General features: G+C 31.7%; 1 protein-coding gene across 6 annotated transcripts; it reads right to left on the reverse strand.

Annotated features, from left to right (window-relative positions):
* Positions 1 to 6,333: 6,333 nt before the first annotated feature.
* Positions 6,334 to 13,495, reverse strand: LOC7465952 (AP2/ERF and B3 domain-containing transcription factor At1g50680). Of its 6 annotated transcripts, XM_052453451.1 has the most exons (4): positions 12,615 to 13,495; positions 12,168 to 12,218; positions 11,903 to 12,086; positions 6,334 to 7,646 (listed from the first exon to the last, which is right to left on the reverse strand). In XM_052453451.1, exons 3-4 carry the CDS (start codon positions 11,959 to 11,961, stop codon positions 6,584 to 6,586), a joined length of 1,122 nt encoding a protein of 373 aa, XP_052309411.1. In that variant the 5' UTR covers positions 11,962 to 12,086; positions 12,168 to 12,218; positions 12,615 to 13,495; the 3' UTR covers positions 6,334 to 6,583. The 6 variants fall into 6 exon arrangements, with proteins under 6 accessions (XP_052309411.1, XP_052309412.1, XP_052309410.1 ...); XM_052453452.1 differs by lacking the exon at positions 12,168 to 12,218; XM_052453450.1 differs by having other exon boundaries at positions 11,903 to 12,218.
* Between the last annotated feature and the right edge of the window lie 6,353 nt (positions 13,496 to 19,848).

Consider the following 19,848-nt stretch of genomic DNA (forward strand, 5'->3'; position numbering starts at 1 on the left):
TTAAAGTGTTGATCTGAAGGTTAACAAAAAATCTGATGGTTTCATATATTGATTTAAATAAAAAAAAATTATTTCTTAATTAAAAATACATTTTATTATTTAATTAAAAAAAAAAGAGCAATAGAAAAGGTGTGATCTGTGAAGGAGAAAGCATACATGCTTGGGCCCACTTGTGTCCATGGACCGTTTGGTTGGTAAATCAAGATGACCAAAGCATCAGAATTGCCACATAGGACGCCAGTTTCATACAGAAGCTAGATTTGTAATAGAACTTAAGTTGGGCTTACAATGGAATAATCGATGGGCTCTACCCATCATGATTTGTTGTTGCGGAAGCCCAATTCACCATTATCCTTTGATTTGAAGAATCTACCCCATCTTTGTCAATTAATCCCACGTCTAGTTTGAATATTATTGCCCCATCAGATCATTCTCTCTTGCTCCTCGCATGATGCAAGTGGCAATAAGAAGACTCCTATACTATAAGTTGGGATAGCTTGAACCACTGAAGATGATCCTTTTCCATAATCAATCACGGATATAATAAAAAACATCCCTTTTATTTCTACCATTTATGGAAGGCAATCCGAGATATTTCCTATGATTTAAAGGGTTGTGGACCTCTAAGATATTCGAAACGTGTGATCTGCATTCACCCGTCACTACATGGAAACCCAGATGATCATTACTTTAATTACTTTAATCTCATATTATTGAAGTAAGTGCTTAACCATGGTGCTTTTCCATGTAGTGAAGCGACGATCATCTGGGTTTCCAACCCAATTAGCATTAGAAAAGGAAATGGGAGGATTCAACTAAAAGCGAGTCAAGGGCTTTAGCGGAGAGCTACGTATTCTTTGCGAAAGAAGATGCCAAAGAGCTGGGTCACCTTGTCGCAGACCCCTACCTGGCTGAATTGTCCCAACCTTTGTTCCATTCAAACACACAAAATAAAAAATTAATGTAACACACAATATAATCAAATCCACCCAGCCACTATTAAATCCCAACTTCACTAAAATCGCCAGCAAGTATCCACGCAAACTGACCTTATTAAGTTCTAGAATTGTTGAAAGAACTTAGGATTTAAGCCATCGATAAATAGTTGGTGAAAATAATCTAACACCACATTTTCCATACCCCCCTCGTCTTCAAATTCCACCCCCACATCATTAACCAGCCTCTTAATCCTGTTTCGTCTCCTTTTCATAGATGTAGATGCGTGAAAAGTTTTTGTATTAGCGTCCGTATCCCTTAGCCAATCCTCCTTCACACGTTGATGCCAGTACACCTCCTCTTGGGATAGCAGCTAGGAAAGCTTATCTCCATTCCTGAACCTAGAATTCTATATGATTAATGGCAATCTGGATAATCACCTCACCTTCTTTGAGCTGGTGGAGTAACAAGAGATGGCTGTCAAAAGTCCATAGCGCACACCCGCAAGTACCTTTTTCATAACAACTTGATGAAAGAATTGAAACAAATAATGACCAGAATTGAGATCCCTAATGCACATATATACCTCCACTTTGTTTCTCATGGCATTAAAATTAATCCCTCTGTATGTAAGAAATCTTCCCACTGAATAAAGATCAAAAGATTGTACCTCCGTTCTCATACCCTCATCTTCTAAAACAAGTTCCTCTTCCTCTTCTTCTATCAAAGACAAAATTTCAAGACGCGGTTCCATTGACAAAAACTAAGAATACACAGCACTCATTTCCTTGCCAAAAAAGCAAGATCACTACCTCTCTATATTAGAAAGACCCGTAACTTCATCAATTTTAAGAAAGCCCCACCCATTTTTAATTAACCAAACATGAAGCATCCTTTTCACATATATTTCTAGATTATCTACTACCAATTTGTGGTCATATGATGACCCTTTTAACCTAAAAGCTCATGAGCATGCCTAAGAATAAAGCTACACAATCATTGACAAGATGAGACCACCTCTTGTCTGATCAAGTTCAAATTGTAGTCAATTACCATAAATTACTGCTTGGTTACAAGTAAAAAAATACCTGACTTGCTTACTCAATCTCTAACATATCCTTTTTTTTGTTGGTACAGGAACTATAAGTGTAAAAACAACGTACGTGATTAAATCTAATTTTGGACATGATTCGATTAAATATCCAAACTCATTGGATTAGTCAATGATGTGGATCATTGAGTTCACGTATAGGTCTGAATTTTTTAGCAAAAAAATAAAATTAAAAAAATCAATTTTATTTTTTATTTTGATCAGGTTTTGATTGAGCTTATAAATTATTCGGTACAAATATCGAAACTCACTGGATTAGTCAATGATGTGGATCATTGATGATCACTGAGTTAATGTATAAGTCTGAACTTTTTAGCAAAAAATAAAATTAGAAAAATCAATTTTATTTCTTATTTTGATCAGGTTTTGATTGAGCCTGTGAATTGTTTGGTTCAAATATCCAAACTCATTGGATTAGTTGATGATGTGGATCATTGAGTTAACGGATAGGTATGAACTTTTTAGCAAAAAAATAAAATTAAGAAAATTAATTATTTTTTTATCAAGTTTTGATTGAGCATATGAATTGTTTGGTTCATTTATAAATATGACTTGACCTAGAGTATAAGTTGTCAAGGTCTTAGATCAATATGTCAAAATGAACCAAATTTAACCATTATCATTATCTTATAGGCTATTAGAGTTTTAAATTAATCCGTGAAATTGGACCAATTTATCCATTATAAGTGTTAAAAGAAAGAATTTCATACCAGCACCTCTGCCCCACTAGATAAAAAAAAGCATCATGATAAGATTATCCTACTATACTAAAACATTTATAAAACAAGAGCTATTTGACTCGCGTTTTAACTGTGGGTCTGATAATTTTAATATAATAAGTAAAAAATGAATATGCAGGCTTTTTCTATGTTTTCTCTTCTTTCTTTTTTTTTTACAAAAAATCCCAATTATAAATTGAAAAGCCTATACATATATTTAATTGAATAAATCAAGAATCATTAATGCTAATAAATAAAAAAAATGTTAATGTTTCTATTCGATTCGCCTCACTACGAGTCGAATAATTTTTTTTATAACACAAAAGAATGAAGTGTAGGTGTTATTAACATATTTTTGTACATCAAGTAAAAAATATAATTGTGAATAAAAAAACTGATGCCTACAAATAATAAAATAAAATAAAAGTTATATGTGTTAATAAAAACATGTAAAATCTTAAGATTGTTTTTAACGCAGTGGGAAAAGAAAACAATGTTGCAATTACTATAGTGAAACACCATTTAATTACTTTTAGTTTTGTATAATATTTTTTTAAAAAAAAAACATGTAAAGAAAAAAAAAGGAAAAATTACAAAAGAATGAAGATAAGAAAAAAGAGAATGGTATAAATAAATCGAGTGTGAAGTGATAAATATTCCATCTACAAAGAATAAAAAATAATATTTTATTTTCCAACAAAAAGTGCAAAGAAAAAAAAGAGGAAAAACTAAAAACATATTACAAAACAATGAAGATAAGAAAAAAAAATAGTGATAAATAGGCCAAGTGTAAAGTGATAAATATGCCAAGTATAAATAAAAAAGAAAGAAAGAAAATTTAAAATATAAACTTAAAAAATTATAGATTTGCCATCAATATAGTATAAAAAGTTGAAGAAAATTTTAATTGTGCCATTTGTATAGTGAAAGTGCATTTCCTTCTAGTTATATGTATAATTATGACGCTTTATTATTCATATAAACAATGAAGCACTTTAACTTTTTTCTTTTTAATTTCTATTTTTTTAATTAGACCTTTTTTAATGCGAACCTTGTGATCACGTGGTCACGCAACCCACAATCAAAATTGAGATCTGATCCTGGAAAGTCGAAATATGTCTGATAGGAGTGTGACACAATGAAAACCTGCCCCAAGCCACCAACACTATTGAAATGAGTAAAATGATGCCACGAAGCCAGTTAATCTTCGATAAGTCAGATTCAGTTCTTTCAAGAACTGAAGAATGCAACCAGTGGCGGAGCCAGGATTTTTTAAATGAGGGGGTAAATTATTAACAAATACTTGATATTATGTATTATGTAGATATGCATTATATAGAGAAATTAATTTGAAATATATGTACTAACTCATATCAAACAAAATTAATTTAAGAATACTTTCAAAATGAAAAAAACTAACTTGGGTTAATTGGTTTTTTTCAAGATTTTGTTTTTTCAGTTATTTTTTTTATTTTCTCGGTTTAATCAGTTTTTCAGTTTTTTTGCTCACCTCTAAAGTTAACAATAGCTAACTTGGGTTAATTGGTAACCAACAAAATAAAATTAAATCTGCTAGATATTATTAATATTCTAATATAAAAGGAATTAAAGATAAAAAAAGATTAAGGGGGCAATTGCCCCTTCATGACCCTATGTGGTTCCGCCACTGAATGCAACAATCACTCTCATATATTAAAATTGAAAAATTCAAAAGTAATAATCATCAAAAGCTGCTGAAATTTTGGTTTCATGAATTTAAATAGTACTTGAAAAATTAACCATAATGGACCCCTTATGTGGATTTATATGAGGTCCACTCAAAACTGACCCAAAACCCTAAACTAAAAAGCTCATAACCTGATCCAAACAAGTCTTGGATCCTATTTCAAAACAAAGTTTTAATTAAGCCCAAACATGAAAAAAAATAATAAAAAAAATAACTAATTTGTCATTAAATACCACTAGCTCTTCTTTCCTTGTGTAGTTAGGATGAATAAGGAATCCTTATAAGAAAAGGATTTTGAAATATTAATGAATCCTTACCACACTTGAAATATTAATGAATTCTTACCACACTTGGAGATTATATTGTAGCTCATTAAAGATCCTTGTGGAACTAGAAAATTTCCAAAACCATCTGCCACATCCTTATAGGAAAAGAATCCTAATCAAATAGGAAGTTCACAAGTTAAAAGGAAGTAAATAACAAAATTCATACAGCCTTTGTGGACCTGTATTGAAATGCCTTCCCGAACTACGATCAACCTGAAATTTTAACCCAATGTATGAAAACATGTCAGGAGACTCTACATAAAGGTTTAGCCTGATCCAACGGTCGGATTGAGAATTATGACTGTTGCCGTAAAACTGAACAGTTGCGCATTTTACGTCAGAATAAGAATCTGATTGTTTTTTCGTTGCCCAGATCGTATCACTTTTATAACCTAATTTGATGAAATTAAATGTGATATTATGGTAAAAATATGAAATTAAATACAAGATTCATCTCGGACATAATACAAATAGAATTTGATCTACTTTGATTCCTTTGTTTTTTTCTTTTTCTTTCAATTTCCCCTCTTTTTATTCCATTTCATTTTTTTTCTTCAATTTTACCATGTAACAAAAAAAATAAAAAACTACCACATGTTTCATTGTCCATAACAGTGAAGCATGTCCTTTTTTTACCTTTTGTTTTCTTTTCTTTTCCATTTCCCTTTCTTTTGATCTTTTATTTTTATTTTTTTTTCTCAATTTCATCGGTCAATATTTTCATGATTTTGAATTTATCTTTATAATTTGTTTTAATTTTCCATATAGCCTGGGTCAATCAAATATGTCAGCGTCCCAATATTATATTAAAAAAAGATGTGAGCTTGATTTATTTTAAAATCCACTCCACATTTTTACTAGTTATTTAGGTTATCTTTTGACCCACCAAGTCAAATGAGACACATCAGAGCAACTCCAATATGATTTAATTTTAACCTGAATTAGAAAAGGAATCGAGTTGAAATGTTTCTTAGTTGACTCGCTAATCTGGGTTTAATAACAATTTCAAATGATTTCTTGTGGCTTGGATTTTTTTTATGTTCAAAGCCATTTTGATTCGATCCGCGGCATAGACCTTACCAGTGTTTAGCTAGGAAATCAGCATCAAAGTTGCTTTCACGCAAAACACGTATGTAAATCACTATTTTTTGTTGTTGTTTATGAGTAATTGAATGTTTGTTTTTGCATCACAACCAGCCTTTTTAAGTGTTTTTAAATTAATTTTTACATGAAAAAACATCAAATTAATATTTTTATATATTTTTAAATGATTTTAATATATTAATATCAAATATAAAAAGAACTTTATTTTAATATATTTTAAAAATAAAAATTACATTTTCCTCCGCTTTCTTATGTTTGTGAATACTAATGGTGCCATGCATTAACTGGCTAAGGGACATTTTGGCCAAAGATATGCAGATCCAAAAGATCAACAAATGCAATCACCTGGTTAAAATGGAACTGAAAATGAGAAACACAATTCCTTCGGCGTTTATTCCCGACATCATGTCATGGAAGATGAACTGCAAGGGTTGCTCCCTTCCCTGCTTGTAAATTATAATATCAATAATTTGGCCAATCACTAAGATCTTGACCGAGAATTTTAGCAGCATCCACCCATGCTGCCAATTACAAGTCCCATATAACTAAGGTAATTTCTAGTAATTAAAATTGCTCATATAAAAAGCTGAGCCATCAGAATGAACTTAGCAACCCACACTATAAGGCAGAAGAGAGAACCCTTATAAGAAACCATGCCATTCTACATAATTTGTATGCCAAAGAGTTTAAAGCCTGTTTTCACAGCGTCATGTGTTGGCTTATCAGCTCGCACCATTCTGTCTTCCTCGACGTTCTTCTTGACTGTACTGTCACGGGCGATTCCCGGGCCTTGGAGAAGCTGCAACTCAACTTTGGACGCAATGCTTTGGTTGGATGACTCTGCAATGTTACTGATGTTTTCACAGTTGCTTACATCAATCATTTGGAACGTTTGAGCAGCGGAATCTACAGTCTCTCCACTCTCGCATAACCAGAAAACAATGGAGTCATTTGCCTTCAATTTTTTTTCCTTCACGAATCGATTCCAACCCCTGGTGAAGACATAACTCTGACTGCTTTTCCAATAACAATACCGAAATTTCCACAACTTCATTGACTTGTCATAGAAAGCTAGCATCACATCGACTACTTTGTCAGCCGCCTCATCTTCTTCAGCGCTTTCAGAAATATTTGGGAAGTACTTAATAGCGTATTTCTTAGGGATGACAAGCCTATTTAGTTTCCCAACATCACTTGGTGTTAGCTCCTTTCGAAACAGTTGCTTACATGTTAGCCCTTCACTACTTTGCGGCATCATAAGCTTGAGGCTGAGTGCAGTCTCCACACTTTGGGAGCATGTTCTTATAAAATCAGCAAACTTGGATTGGTAGGTACCATCCTTTATCATGGCAAGCACGACTTCAATGCTGTAATAACTTTGAAATTTTGGCTCTTGGACAGTTATGTCAGTTGGTGGGAAATTTCTCCTTGAATCGCCACTCCGAAGCTTTATTGCTGCACTATCATAAGCCATAGCTGCCTCCCTTTCAGATTTGAAGGTTCCTAGCCAAATCCGTTGGTGGTTGGCATATATTTGACAACCCCAGTGACCATTTGGCTGTGGCACAACACCTTTGAATCTTGAAGCGCTGACATTACTGCCAGACCTTGCACGCTTGTTTGGTGGAAATGGATGAGTGCTGCTATTTGAATCTGACAGTTCTTCAATTACAGATGTTTCTGCATTTAAAATCAAGCTCACAGTTTCTTCTTCCATCGAATTCCTGAGCGAAAACTAGCCGCAGCTTAAAGTTAGTGAAGTGCAAGAGGAGTGATATAAAGAACAAGAGCTTCATCTAGAAAAATGAACACAAGCCAATCACTGTATGTTTCTAGCGTGCTAAGTTTGATATAGCATATCTTCTATATATGATTTCAACCTTTATTTCAGTGTCAAACAAAAATGTCCAAATGCATCAGAGCATAAAGTGAGCTGGGAGTCTTAAGGAACAAAATTAAATTTCCATTTTTGTCTTGACTAAACTGCATCAAATAGCACAAGACAACAAAATTTCTTCCAATTAGCATGCTTTTAGCACATGAAATTATCAATGCAAAAAAGGAATACAAAAGTAGCAAGAAGAAGGTTATGCACAACACCTGATTCTCTAAATTATCTATGCCTACAGAATTAGATAATTCGAAATCCGGTTTCTATAGATCTCCAACAACAGCAAGTTATGGTTTCCATCATGAAATCAGCTCAATATCAGATACAATAAATTTGAAAATATTCATTTTAAACTTTAGGATTTTCATTCCTCTACAATTAAATTATTAGTCTGCAAGATAAAAAAAAAAAAGGTTAGTTTGATTCAACAGTGAAATCAGCTCAATATCAGTGAAAATTGATTAAAAAACTACCCTCTAAAGTCTCTGTATTTCGCAGTTTCTAGGCAAAACACTGTCTTGGTTCAGTAAAAAGGGATGTGTTCTTTCCATAGTTCATATAAAACAACCAAGCAAAGTTTGAAAACATCGCTTCCCTAGTGAAAATACATCCCCGCCTCATACTTTATCAATTGAGAGCAAGAGAAATGACCATCTCTTCAACCATCGTGATCATATATATTGAAAACATGATAGACCAGCTTCGACAATATGACTATCCCATATATAATAGCATAGCAGTACAAAAATGCATTGCTTCCCTAGTCAATCACTACCCTCTCCTCAATGCAAACATGTACAATACAGTACTGAACACAAATCCAGGAGATGTTGTCTTCATCCCCCCAAGATCCAGAATTCAATTTAACTTTATGTTTTATGTGGGTTTTATGCATAAAACTACCACAAATATGAATCTTCCTCTATCTAGCTGAAAGTTTTCTGTGCCAGCTTTGTACCAAGGCCACTTTTGAATAAGAAAATTCTTCATTCAAAAAAATCTTGAGAATTCCCAAGCATCGTTGAAGCAAGCTCAAAACAATCATTTCTGATATCTTATTCAAGTTTTGTTCTTATCCAATATTGGAAACGACATACAATCTGGAGTCTGGGGCTTGAGAGAAGAAGTGTTCTTGGTCTATTGCCCCTTCTTCTACAGCCTAAAACGACTACAGGCTCCCCTAGGACAGATGGCCTTGAGAGTGGCATAAACATCTGAAACAACCAGATCTCTGATAATCTTATCGGTAGTATCAACCAGAAAAAGGGAAAAAACTAATCTATGGAAGAACATGAACCAATAAACAGATGATAGCACCTCTCAATCCTTAAAGCATCTTGGTGCTATAATTACTCAGTCTAGGGTTTAGATTAATGAGGCAAACTTTTGCAGAGTTCTTAGTAAATAAAGATAGAAAAAAAAACTCACAAAAACCTAATCTAGGTTTGTAACATCTATTATATATTTGATGGACTTCTCTACCCTGACTTGGAAGCTAGAGCCCGATGTCAACATGAATAAAGTGAAAATTCTATAAAGAATTTAGGTTAACTGCATAGCTTAGCTTGAAGTATGACAAATTCAACTAATTGTACATATGATCAACGCACATATATGTAGAATCAATGCAATGAAATGCAGCTAAGGTATCTATCATCAATCTGAAACCTGATTATGAATGTGCTTTACTTCAGAAATTGTTATGCGATTCAAAATCCAGATACTCAGTAAACTGGAAAAACAAAGGATGAGACATAACTCTGCATAGATGATATCTAACAGCACAATTACGGCACACAGTTCCTCTAAGTGATAGAAACTAGATAGATTCTGCTCCTTTACTCAACTTGGAATTCATGACAAAAGAGGTGAACAAAAAGTAAGTGCTGATCATTGCAAGAAATTTGGTAAAATCAAACAACTCAGCCGTGGAATAGATAGCTCTTTGACACAGCACTATATATAGAAAACCTCAACAAGGAGGAAAGTACATGAACTCAATAAAACAAGCATAATTACAACGTCCCATTGTACATGAACTACAGGACTCAATAAGAAACCAATTTTGAACAGGAAATCAACATGATTTGAAAAAATTTATTGAGAAAAAAACGTTTCTTGCACATGGCAACCTAACGTCATATAGATGCTTTATTTCCAAGCATTGGAAGTCATTTTTTCTTCCCCTCAACTTCCATGTATATAACAAAATCCTTTTATATTGTTGCGTCCACAATCTTCATAGTTTAATTTACTTTCCAATAAAATGTTCGCGATGATTCCTTCCTCGTTTATGCCAGCGTATCGTACAAAACATTGCTTGTACACTCTTGTGTGTTCGTTTGTGTTTAGAATGCTATAAAATGAGACTACAGAAGAAAGTTTTGATTTGAGAAGATTTCTCCTAGGAAGTTTATAAGATAGAGATCATTGACTCAAGCCTAACAATAGAACTATAGCTTGCATTAAGTTCTTAAGTGGAAGAGCCAACCAAAGCAGCTTGTTTTCATAAACAACCTGACTTGCCATGCACAGACTGGTTCAACACTGTGCATGGTATTGCATACATGAATTTGGTCTGCCATTATGATTCTTTTAATTAACATCAAAAATCAATGTTTTCATCTTGAACTTTGTTTTTCTAAAGCAAAGTGGCATCAGATCAGAAGATCAAACAGCATAATAGCGAACTACACTGCTAAAACCGATAGAGATGATGGTAATGGTTATAGGAATTATGAGCATAAATATTTAATTTACGAACAGGAAAAAAAACTCATGGTTGCCCCTAGAATTGAGAAAACTTCATGCCCAACACCAAACCACTAAACTGGTATCAAATTCATTAATACAGTACCTGTAAAACCTAAATTCTAGTCTGAAAACCCCTCTTGACATTCATTATTACGACTGCATAAAGTCAAGTTGCTAAAAGCCTAAAAGTCTATACAAATGGTCCTTCACTCTATCAAGTGCTAGCCGAAAACCAAACAGTACTAGTCTTTTATATTATTTCTCACGCTGTCCTTTTAAATTGTAGGATAGGATGATGACGCCCACAGTTCCAGAATTGCGAGACAAATAATTGGATGTCTAATCACATCTACTTAGTTTCTTTTTCGTAATTTGACAGGAACTCATGTCCTGGTATACACATTTTATATAGAAGTACTTCTCACAAGGAGGAAATAAAGTCCAGTCATTCAATATAGCTTCTGTTCAAGGACAAGATATAGTCAAGAATATTATAGAAAGGAACCTTTAAGAGCACATAACACAAGTGATCAGTTCCTTTCACTGGTTGACTAAAGGGAAAAACAAAATCTGTAAGATTATTGTAACAGGAAAAAAAAACCCTGCAAGTACAGACAGCCAAAATTAGAACATCAGATGTTAAAGAATGACCGTTAAGAGGACTGAACGAAGTCTTTGATCCACGAACAAAAACCCATGAATCTACCATTAAAGAAGCATAAAATTATTAATAACAAACTATCTAGTACTTCATTTAGAGATTAGTGGAACTGCCTTCATGAAGTCATTAACACAACAGATTTAGATTAAAGACGAATCCTCCTTGCTATTAACTTTTATGCTAAACAATTTCGAAACCCTATTATATTGGCTCACACATCTTCCTTTAAAGCAACTGATGTTCAATCCAAGAACCCCTAAATCCCAATAAAAGCAAACTAGAGAGATTATTTTCCAAAACTAGCAAAAAAAAACATCACTGAAGAACACACATAAAATTAGAAGAAACAACACTGGTAAGTACATCTAGAAAGCAAAAACTAACATGTAAGAGAAAAGGAATGCTACCTGACTGCTGGAAACAGAAGCCGTCCGTTGCCCCCCTATAACCAAGCAAACAGCAAGCGCTTTAAAAACAACTAAGGGTGATTTACTACTTGAAATAATAAAAGCACAGGCCTTGGCAAATAAGAAAGATCTTCCATAAAAGGAAGCAAATAAAGATCGAGAAAAATCAGCTGGCAAAATTAACTACTAACCACTGAACATGGAAATTCCCCTTGGCATTCAACCCCTAAAAAAAAAAACAAAAATTTCCTTCGATAAATTACTTACCTTAAGGGAGCGAAATAATGCATATCTGCCCAGAAGAGGAAACAAAAACACTTTCCCATATTTGGCACCCTTATTTGCTGACCCTATTTTCAGGAGAGTCCCTTTTCTCCTACTGCAAGTACGAGTTCTAGGCACCAAATAAATCCCCGAGTCTACAATACCCAAAATTTAAAGTGTGCAAAAACTGCATTAATTAGTTAGGTTAAACATCAGTTAAAAAAGAAAAATCTGGATAGGCTGTCAAAATAAAATAAAATAAGCAGACCCAGATTAAGAGACAGTAGTAGCCACACATGCCCTTTACTCCTTCCTTTACCTTGCATGGTCACCAAGAGATACAAAAGGATTAAAGAGGGAAGAAAAGCAGGAGAGTCTTGATGAATCAAAAGCTGGTGAAATATAATATTGGGAACTCATTTTCAGATTCCAAAATACAGTTTTCCGTTAAATTTTGAACAGTAAACAAGCGTACTTCAAAGAGCACAAATCGTCCTCTCCTTCCAAAAAGAGGACCACCATAAAAAGCCACGCTTTCGAGCACCATCACTAGTTTTTTTTTTGTTGTTGTTGGTTTATATAAGAATACAAGCTCACACAAGTGGATGAAATTTGACAGGGAAAATTCTTCAAAAAAAAAAAAAAAAACTATAACCATCTGATGTATGAAATGAACCCGCCAAAAAAATCATTCCATTTCTACAATTCTAGTTACCAGCCATTATAAAATAATTTCATTGCCTGAAAGAAAAGAGAGAGATGTCATATAGAGCAGATTTTTTATGGATGGGGAGGATGATGCGTCAAGCTTGCACTTGAGATACTTTATGCAGTGGCGCTCTTCAGCTGCCCTTTCAGTCATAAAGAGAGCGAGAAAGACACAAGCGTGTGTTGTGATAAAGGAAGCTGCAGAGAAAGAGAGAGAAAACACATACATCTAGAAGATAAGAAGGATCAGTTACAAGTGGAGATTATAATTGAAATAATAATAATAACACACACACACTGATCTAAGAAAGAAGAGGATATGATAGTAGTTCTTTTTTCCTTGAAAGAAAAATAGAACTGAAAAAGGAAGGTTTAGTGGGTGCACGAGGAAACACTTGGAAGTGGAAGCTGACAGAAGAGATGTGAGCACACACCCTGCAATGGAATGCCTTCATACCATATACTTTCGTGTGTGCTCACTCTCTTCTGTCAGTCTTTCTTTTGTGTCCCTCTTTAATTTTCTGAACTAGAAAATGAATTATACTGGCAAAATCTAAGCACCCCATGAGGTCATCACTCAGATCTGGAACCACAGATGCACACATCAAGTTTTGTATACATCAAAACCAAGAGAATTGTTTAGCTGCACCATAAACTAACTAGGGTTTGCTCAATCACCCAAGGAAAACCCTAACTCTCTTTGTTCTTCTTCTTCTTTGTTTTCTTTCTCTACTCGAGTGCGGCATAAGCACTTATTTGTGACAGAAACCTTTGTCCTCCTGAAGTTTTTAGGTTGGGGCGTGGCCATAAGTAATTAAGGAGGAGCAGACTGGGGGAGGGGAGAGAGAGGGGGGGTGTTTTGTTTTGGAATGACTTGCTCATCGGTCCTCGAAGAAATTAGTTTTCTACGACCAAAAAATGAATATGTAGTACTCTCAATTATTATGGATCAGATTCATGTGGAGGAAGCCAATCACATTGCTGGATTCACCCCAGCAGTTAATTACTGGAATTATTCATTGCATTTCAAATCTTGAAATCAAGTATTAAAAAATTTATTAAATTTCTTAATTGATAGCAAAATCATTTCAAGGATATGTTTACCATCAAATAAAAAACAATTCTGTGAATTGTTTTTGAAAATTAACATTTTTTGAAAAAAAAATCGAGAAAGTAGTATAAAAATTTCTTTTTAAAAAAATTTATCAGATATAGAAAGAAAAACATATAAATTTTTTATAAAAGAGTCACGAATAAAAATTAGAAATAAAAAAATAAGAATTGAAATTGAAATATCAACAACAAAGAGGATCAAATTGTGATTCTTAAGGGAGAAGAAAGAAAAGAAAAGAAAAGAAAAGGTTAACTAACAACAAACCAGACAACCACTATCTACACGTGTCACACCACTAGGATGAAAACATGGCGACACTTCCATCGACATGGTAGAAGAGCTTTTTTGGATGCTGAGAGATGTCGTACACACCGCTTGAAGGGAGCAAACACCTCTCATGCGATGAAGAGTGCACCATATGTGCCCCAACCATTTTTTTAATATATATTTGGTTAAATGTTATATTGCTCCTAAGATGATCTAATAATAATAATAATAATAAATCATTGTAAAAGATGAAAAAACTCATTGACACCAATTTTAAAAGTTTTGCTTTTAAAGGTGTTTTGATTATTTCATTGTCTTTTTTTTTATATATATATTTTCAAATACCAAATTTTCATATATTTAAATTGATAATAACAAAAAAAACACTACAAAAAAATTGACAAATACATATGAAAACACCGATGAAATTTGTTTGTCGGTATATTACGACCTGTCAAACTCGTGACATAGATCATAGACTCTATAGAGTTTAATAATTTTATTTTTAAAAAATATTTTTTATTTAATTATATGATAAAACTTGAAACAAATAATCTTCGAAAATATAAAACTGGATAAAAACGGGATAAAAAAATCAGCCTAAGTCAATTTAAGGTAGCGTGATAGACATCTAACCTAGATAATAAGGGGCAAGCCAACCTCGGGTTAACCCGCAAAACCTGTGGTCCAAGTCATCACATTTGGATAACCCGATAGAAAAAAAAATCAAAGAAAACCACAAAACCAATCTTTTTTGAAAACAAAATAAACCAATGTTGAACAATGAAATTTAAAAATAAAATAAGCAAAAAAAATGATGTTGACTTATGTTAATTTTTCAAACTCGTGACCTGGGTCATTAGACCGGAAGCACCATATATGGAGAAATTGCGAAGTTCAATCCCCATCAAATCAAACACTAGAGGATAAAATTAAAAAAAAATCAATTACACAAAAGAATCCAAGATAAAAAATGGCAATTAAAAGAAAAAGAGTGAAAATCATAATAAAAAATAAATTAATGGGCAACCTAAAGTTTTTTAGTGGAGGGTTAAATTAAAAAGAAATAACATAAATAAAAGAAAAAAAATCAAAAGAATGGAGATCAAATTTTAAAAAAACAATAGACCATAAATTTGGATTGAAGGATAAAATTGAAAACCAATAAACTTTTTATAAAAAGACCAAGGAAAAAAATTTCAAAATAAAAAGAATAAAAACTAAAATGGAAAAAACAATATATGACAAATTGGAATTTAAAGATTAAATTGAAAACAAATAAAATTTTTATAAAAGGATCGAGAACAAAAATTTAAAATCAAAAGAATAAAGATTGAAATCAAAATAGCATAAAGAAAAAGGACCAAACTGTATTTTTTAATTGAGGAGAGAAAAAGAAGATAAAAAAGGATTACCGGCGATAAACCACCGTACCGCTGCTATATATTATACACCAAGAGGATAAGGATGTGACGGTGCTTTCAATGACATAACATAAGGACAGGTTTGGCCACCAGGAGATGGTGCACGCGCCTCCTAAAAGGCGTGGGTGCCTCCTATGCACTGGCGCATGATTATCACGTGCCAACTAACTTTTTCAATTAAAATATTAATAATTCATCTAAAATAACTAATTTACCCTTCATAGTTCAGGAAATAACAAAGAAAATCTCTAGGAAAATACTAAAACGCCCATAGACGAATGGTTTAATTTTTTGGCATTTCAAGGGCAATTTTATCTTTTAACTGTATTTAAAAAAAATTAAAATACTAAAATACGCTAAATTAATAGCATATAAAATTTTGATCTCGAGAGAAAATAAGTCATTTTTGTTCCTTTAACTTGAAAAAATTATAAATACCCCATGCAAATCATTAATGGCTAATTAGTCACATAACAAGACCAAAATACCCGTAATTAATAGTGTTTCATTTTTTCCTAGAAAGGTAAAAAGATCTTTTTATTATAGCAATGAATAGTTTTTATTGTGTATCCACATTAATCTCTACAGTTTTTTTCCGCGCAAAATAAATTTTAATTGATATAAGATTTTGCTTTCATGTTAATAGATTATTGGTTGAAAAAGAGGATAAGTAGGTATCCTTTGGTTATTTTTTTAGAATAGATGAGAAAAAAATAATTGATATAGAATATGAGACAAATATAAGTTATATTTGGTAATGATATATAAGATAAAATGAATATTTGTATTTTTTGTTTAGTTGATAAGAGACTAGACAAAACATGATGCCGAAATGTTTGTTTTACTTTTAATAAGTGTTATTAACTTATTATCAAACTTGCAATATTTAAACGATAAATAGATAATTATTTATCATTATTTATGATTGGTTTAATGGTCCTTACATCGCATTTAGATTCTGTTTGTTTGCTGGAAAGTAGTTTTCTTTTGGAAAGTGAATTCCGGGAAAATGAATTATTTTTCGATGTTTAGTAGTGTAATGAAAAATAAGTTGGAAAACACTTTCCAGTGTTTAGTTATGTCATGAAAAATGAACTGGGAAATAACTTATTAATGTTTTATTTTTTTCAAGTTTATTAAAATAATGAGGAACAAATCTTACAAATTAAAAAGTTAAATGAGAATGAAATTGAAAAAAAATATAATTTCATAAATTATCTCAAATAAAATAAATAATAATCAAAATAATAGAGATCAAATCTAAAAAATAAAAAAATTGAAAGATGAAGAAATTAAAATAATAATAATTAACATTTCATAAATTATTTCAAATAAAATAAGTAACAATCAAAAGAATAATGATCAAATTTGATAGATAAAAAATTTCAATTAAAAAATGATAAGGGAAAAGCAAATAACAATTATAAAAATGAGGACCAAAGTTAATATAAAAATTAAATTTTAAGGGATGAAATTGAAAAACAAATATTCAAAACAAAATATATATAGCAATCAAAAGTTTGAGGACCAAATTTGATATAATCAGCAAATAATATAACATTTCTAAATTTTTCACAACTTTCGGAAAGTGTTTTCAGCCCAAAATAAAAGAAAAATACTTTCCTGGAAACCAAACTAAATTTTTCTTTGACTGGAAAGTGTTTTCAATTTCTTTGATTGGAAAGTGTTGGTCAATTTTTCTTTGACCAAATTTTTCAACGGAAAACACTTTCCAGTCAAAGAAAAATTTAGCTTAGTTTCCAAGAAAATATTTTTCTTTTATTTTGGGCTGAAAACACATGGCTTCCGTAACATTAAGCATGTCTCTGGAGACCGAGTCGAAAGCCCAAATGGAGGCAAGTATAATAAGGGACTGTTACGTTGTTCTATGGAGGCATAGGTGAAGGCAGAAGGGATAAAAATAACTCACGTATTTGGGTATAAAGGTAGGTGGAGTATCTTTCGATCTGATGTACCTGTTTGAAAATTGATTAAAGGACATTGTTAATTTAGGTCATATTAAAAATAAAATTCACTTGTAGAGTTAAGATTTTATTAAAATTTAATCTTCAATTTAAATTCTTTAATATAGAACATTAACATGTTGGAAAATAATAATGGATGAATAAGAAATTGATTTTAAAAAACTTAGAAGAACTCTATCTCGTATAGGAAAGAAGCTAAAAAATTCAGGTCTTTATAAAATGAAAAGTTAAAAATTTAAAATTGAGCTCAAATAATACTCAAGTTTTTAAAGAGAAGAGGTCTTAAGCAAAATGAATTTTGAGTTTAAAACCCATATATACGAGCGCGTCAGCCTAGCTCGACTTAGCTCGTGTACTTGGCGTGACATGAGTTTGGTTTATTGTAAATTAATATTCTACGCTACAAAAGATTATTTTTTTCCTAACTAAAATTTGGACTTGTGCTTGATCCATAAAGAGTTATTTCTTCTAACTCATTGATTTGTCCAGTCCATGAACAGAAGAATTTGATAAGTTTTTTCAGAACTCTTTCAACAATACTTGAATATGTTTTTTAGCTTAAAAATCACATGATTTAAATAAAAAAAATATTCAAATTTAATACTGATTTTATTGTGGGTAATTAAAGATGTTTGTTGGGGAAGTCCATTAAATTCTATTGCCTAAAATTCTCAATAAACAAGGGCCGAAGAAGAGTGAGGTTGGTTAATTATGCGATGTTTTGATAGAATTTGATACCTTTTTTTACCAGCATTTCTTTTTTGGTTTTAAATCTTTGTTTCCTCTCTAATTTTTTTTTTAAAAAAAAAAGCTTAAGTTCAATCATTATAGAGGGATAATTGAGTAATACTTTATTGGTTTGTTGAACATTGTTTAGAAGTGCGCCCAAACTTTGAAGACAACTCTTTTGCACCAAATGATAAACAATAAAGTTTTAAAAACAAATAATTATTTCTTAACAACAACAAAGCTTGATCAATTTTAAAATTCTTTAACATATAAGTATATTTTTTTGGTTTTATTTTAATTTATACAAAGATATATTATGTGATTAGTATGCATACAAAAACATTGTTTTGATATCGATTGCAAGTTTGATATATGCTTAGTGTTCTTTATATATAGTTTTTTTTGTTATGATTGAAATTTGCCGTATATTGCTTGTTTATAAACTAAATATTTTTTCCTCACTTGTCTAATTTCATTTTTCATGATTTTTTGGACAACAACACCTCCACTTATAAATATATAAACAATCTATTATATTTAGATTTTTTGTCAACATATATCTAAAGTAACATTATATATAGATAATTTTTCTAATATTTACTTAATTAAAATTGTTTGATAAATTTAAAATATTTAATTCTCTATAATATGCTAATTTTATTTAATAAGAATTAGGTCATGAAAAAATAAATCATGTGGATATTCATTGAAGATTTGTCTCCGAATTGAAAGGTGCCTCCATTAAAAGAAGGACGAGTATGAAATTAGATAGCCTCCGTAGAAATGGAGGCATCCGTCACTGTCTCTATATATTCTTTTAAAAGCAATTAGGATTAAAATCTCATGTCAAATTTTTGTTGAATTCCTTAATTTCTAAAAAGGAAAGCCGATCTTTGATCGGATAGAAAAATACACTTTAACTTTGGTTTGAAAATGTTGATATCAACCAAATTGAAAAACATATTTAACTTTGGAATGAAGAATTTTTTTTATTATTAATGTGGGTATCCAGACCAGTTTGTGCGCATCTTGATTAATCTCACTGATCATGAAGTTAACGACTATATAAGTCTTTAGTGACCCTGAGGTTTGTGAGGCTCAAACTAGTAATTTTTAGAGAGTAAACTCAGAATCTGATCAATTAAGCTATACTTTTTAAGATTAAATTAAGAATTTAATCTAAAGATATTCAAGAAAACCCGGACCGGCGTAGAGGTTAACTGGTCCTCAAACTATGGTTTTGACTGAATTAATTTAATTTTTATTTTATTTAAAACTCAACAAATATAATCTTGAAGTCCACGGATCACTGAGATAATAACAATGCATTGATGTTGTAGATGAGCTGCAGACTGCAGTGCAGGGCTATTTCATAGGCCATATTGAAGAGGAGGGAGAATACAAAACGTCTTTTTAATTAGTACGATCACTGCCTTCCCCATGCACTATAAGTTAAATAACTATGACTATGAGTATCAACTTTTGGTGTTCTAATAATAATAGCTTTTTATGGTTTTATATTCGATTACTGTGATTGCTTATATGATGGTCACTAAAAGCTTACATGGTTGTTAATTTCAGGACCTGTGGGATTAGTCTAGATGCACACAAACTGGCCCGAACACTCACATTAAACTAAAAAAAATAAAATTATGATTATCCAATAATATGTAGTTCAACTAATCTAATTAATATAGTGTTACTTTTCATTTTAAAATTTTT

This window comes from Populus trichocarpa, chromosome 6 (genome assembly GCF_000002775.5).
Source record: "Populus trichocarpa isolate Nisqually-1 chromosome 6, P.trichocarpa_v4.1, whole genome shotgun sequence".
NCBI lineage: Eukaryota > Viridiplantae > Streptophyta > Magnoliopsida > Malpighiales > Salicaceae > Populus > Populus trichocarpa.

Excerpts from the sequence above, each read along its gene's own strand:
- LOC7465952 (XM_052453452.1), bottom strand. The coding sequence starts at position 11,961 with ATGGGAAAGTGTTTTTGTTTCCTCTTCTGGGCAGATATGCATTATTTC. Across the intron at positions 7,647-11,902 it reads CATTATTTCGCTCCCTTAAG|GAATTCGATGGAAGAAGAAA; the intron begins GTAAGTAATTTA and ends GTTTTCGCTCAG.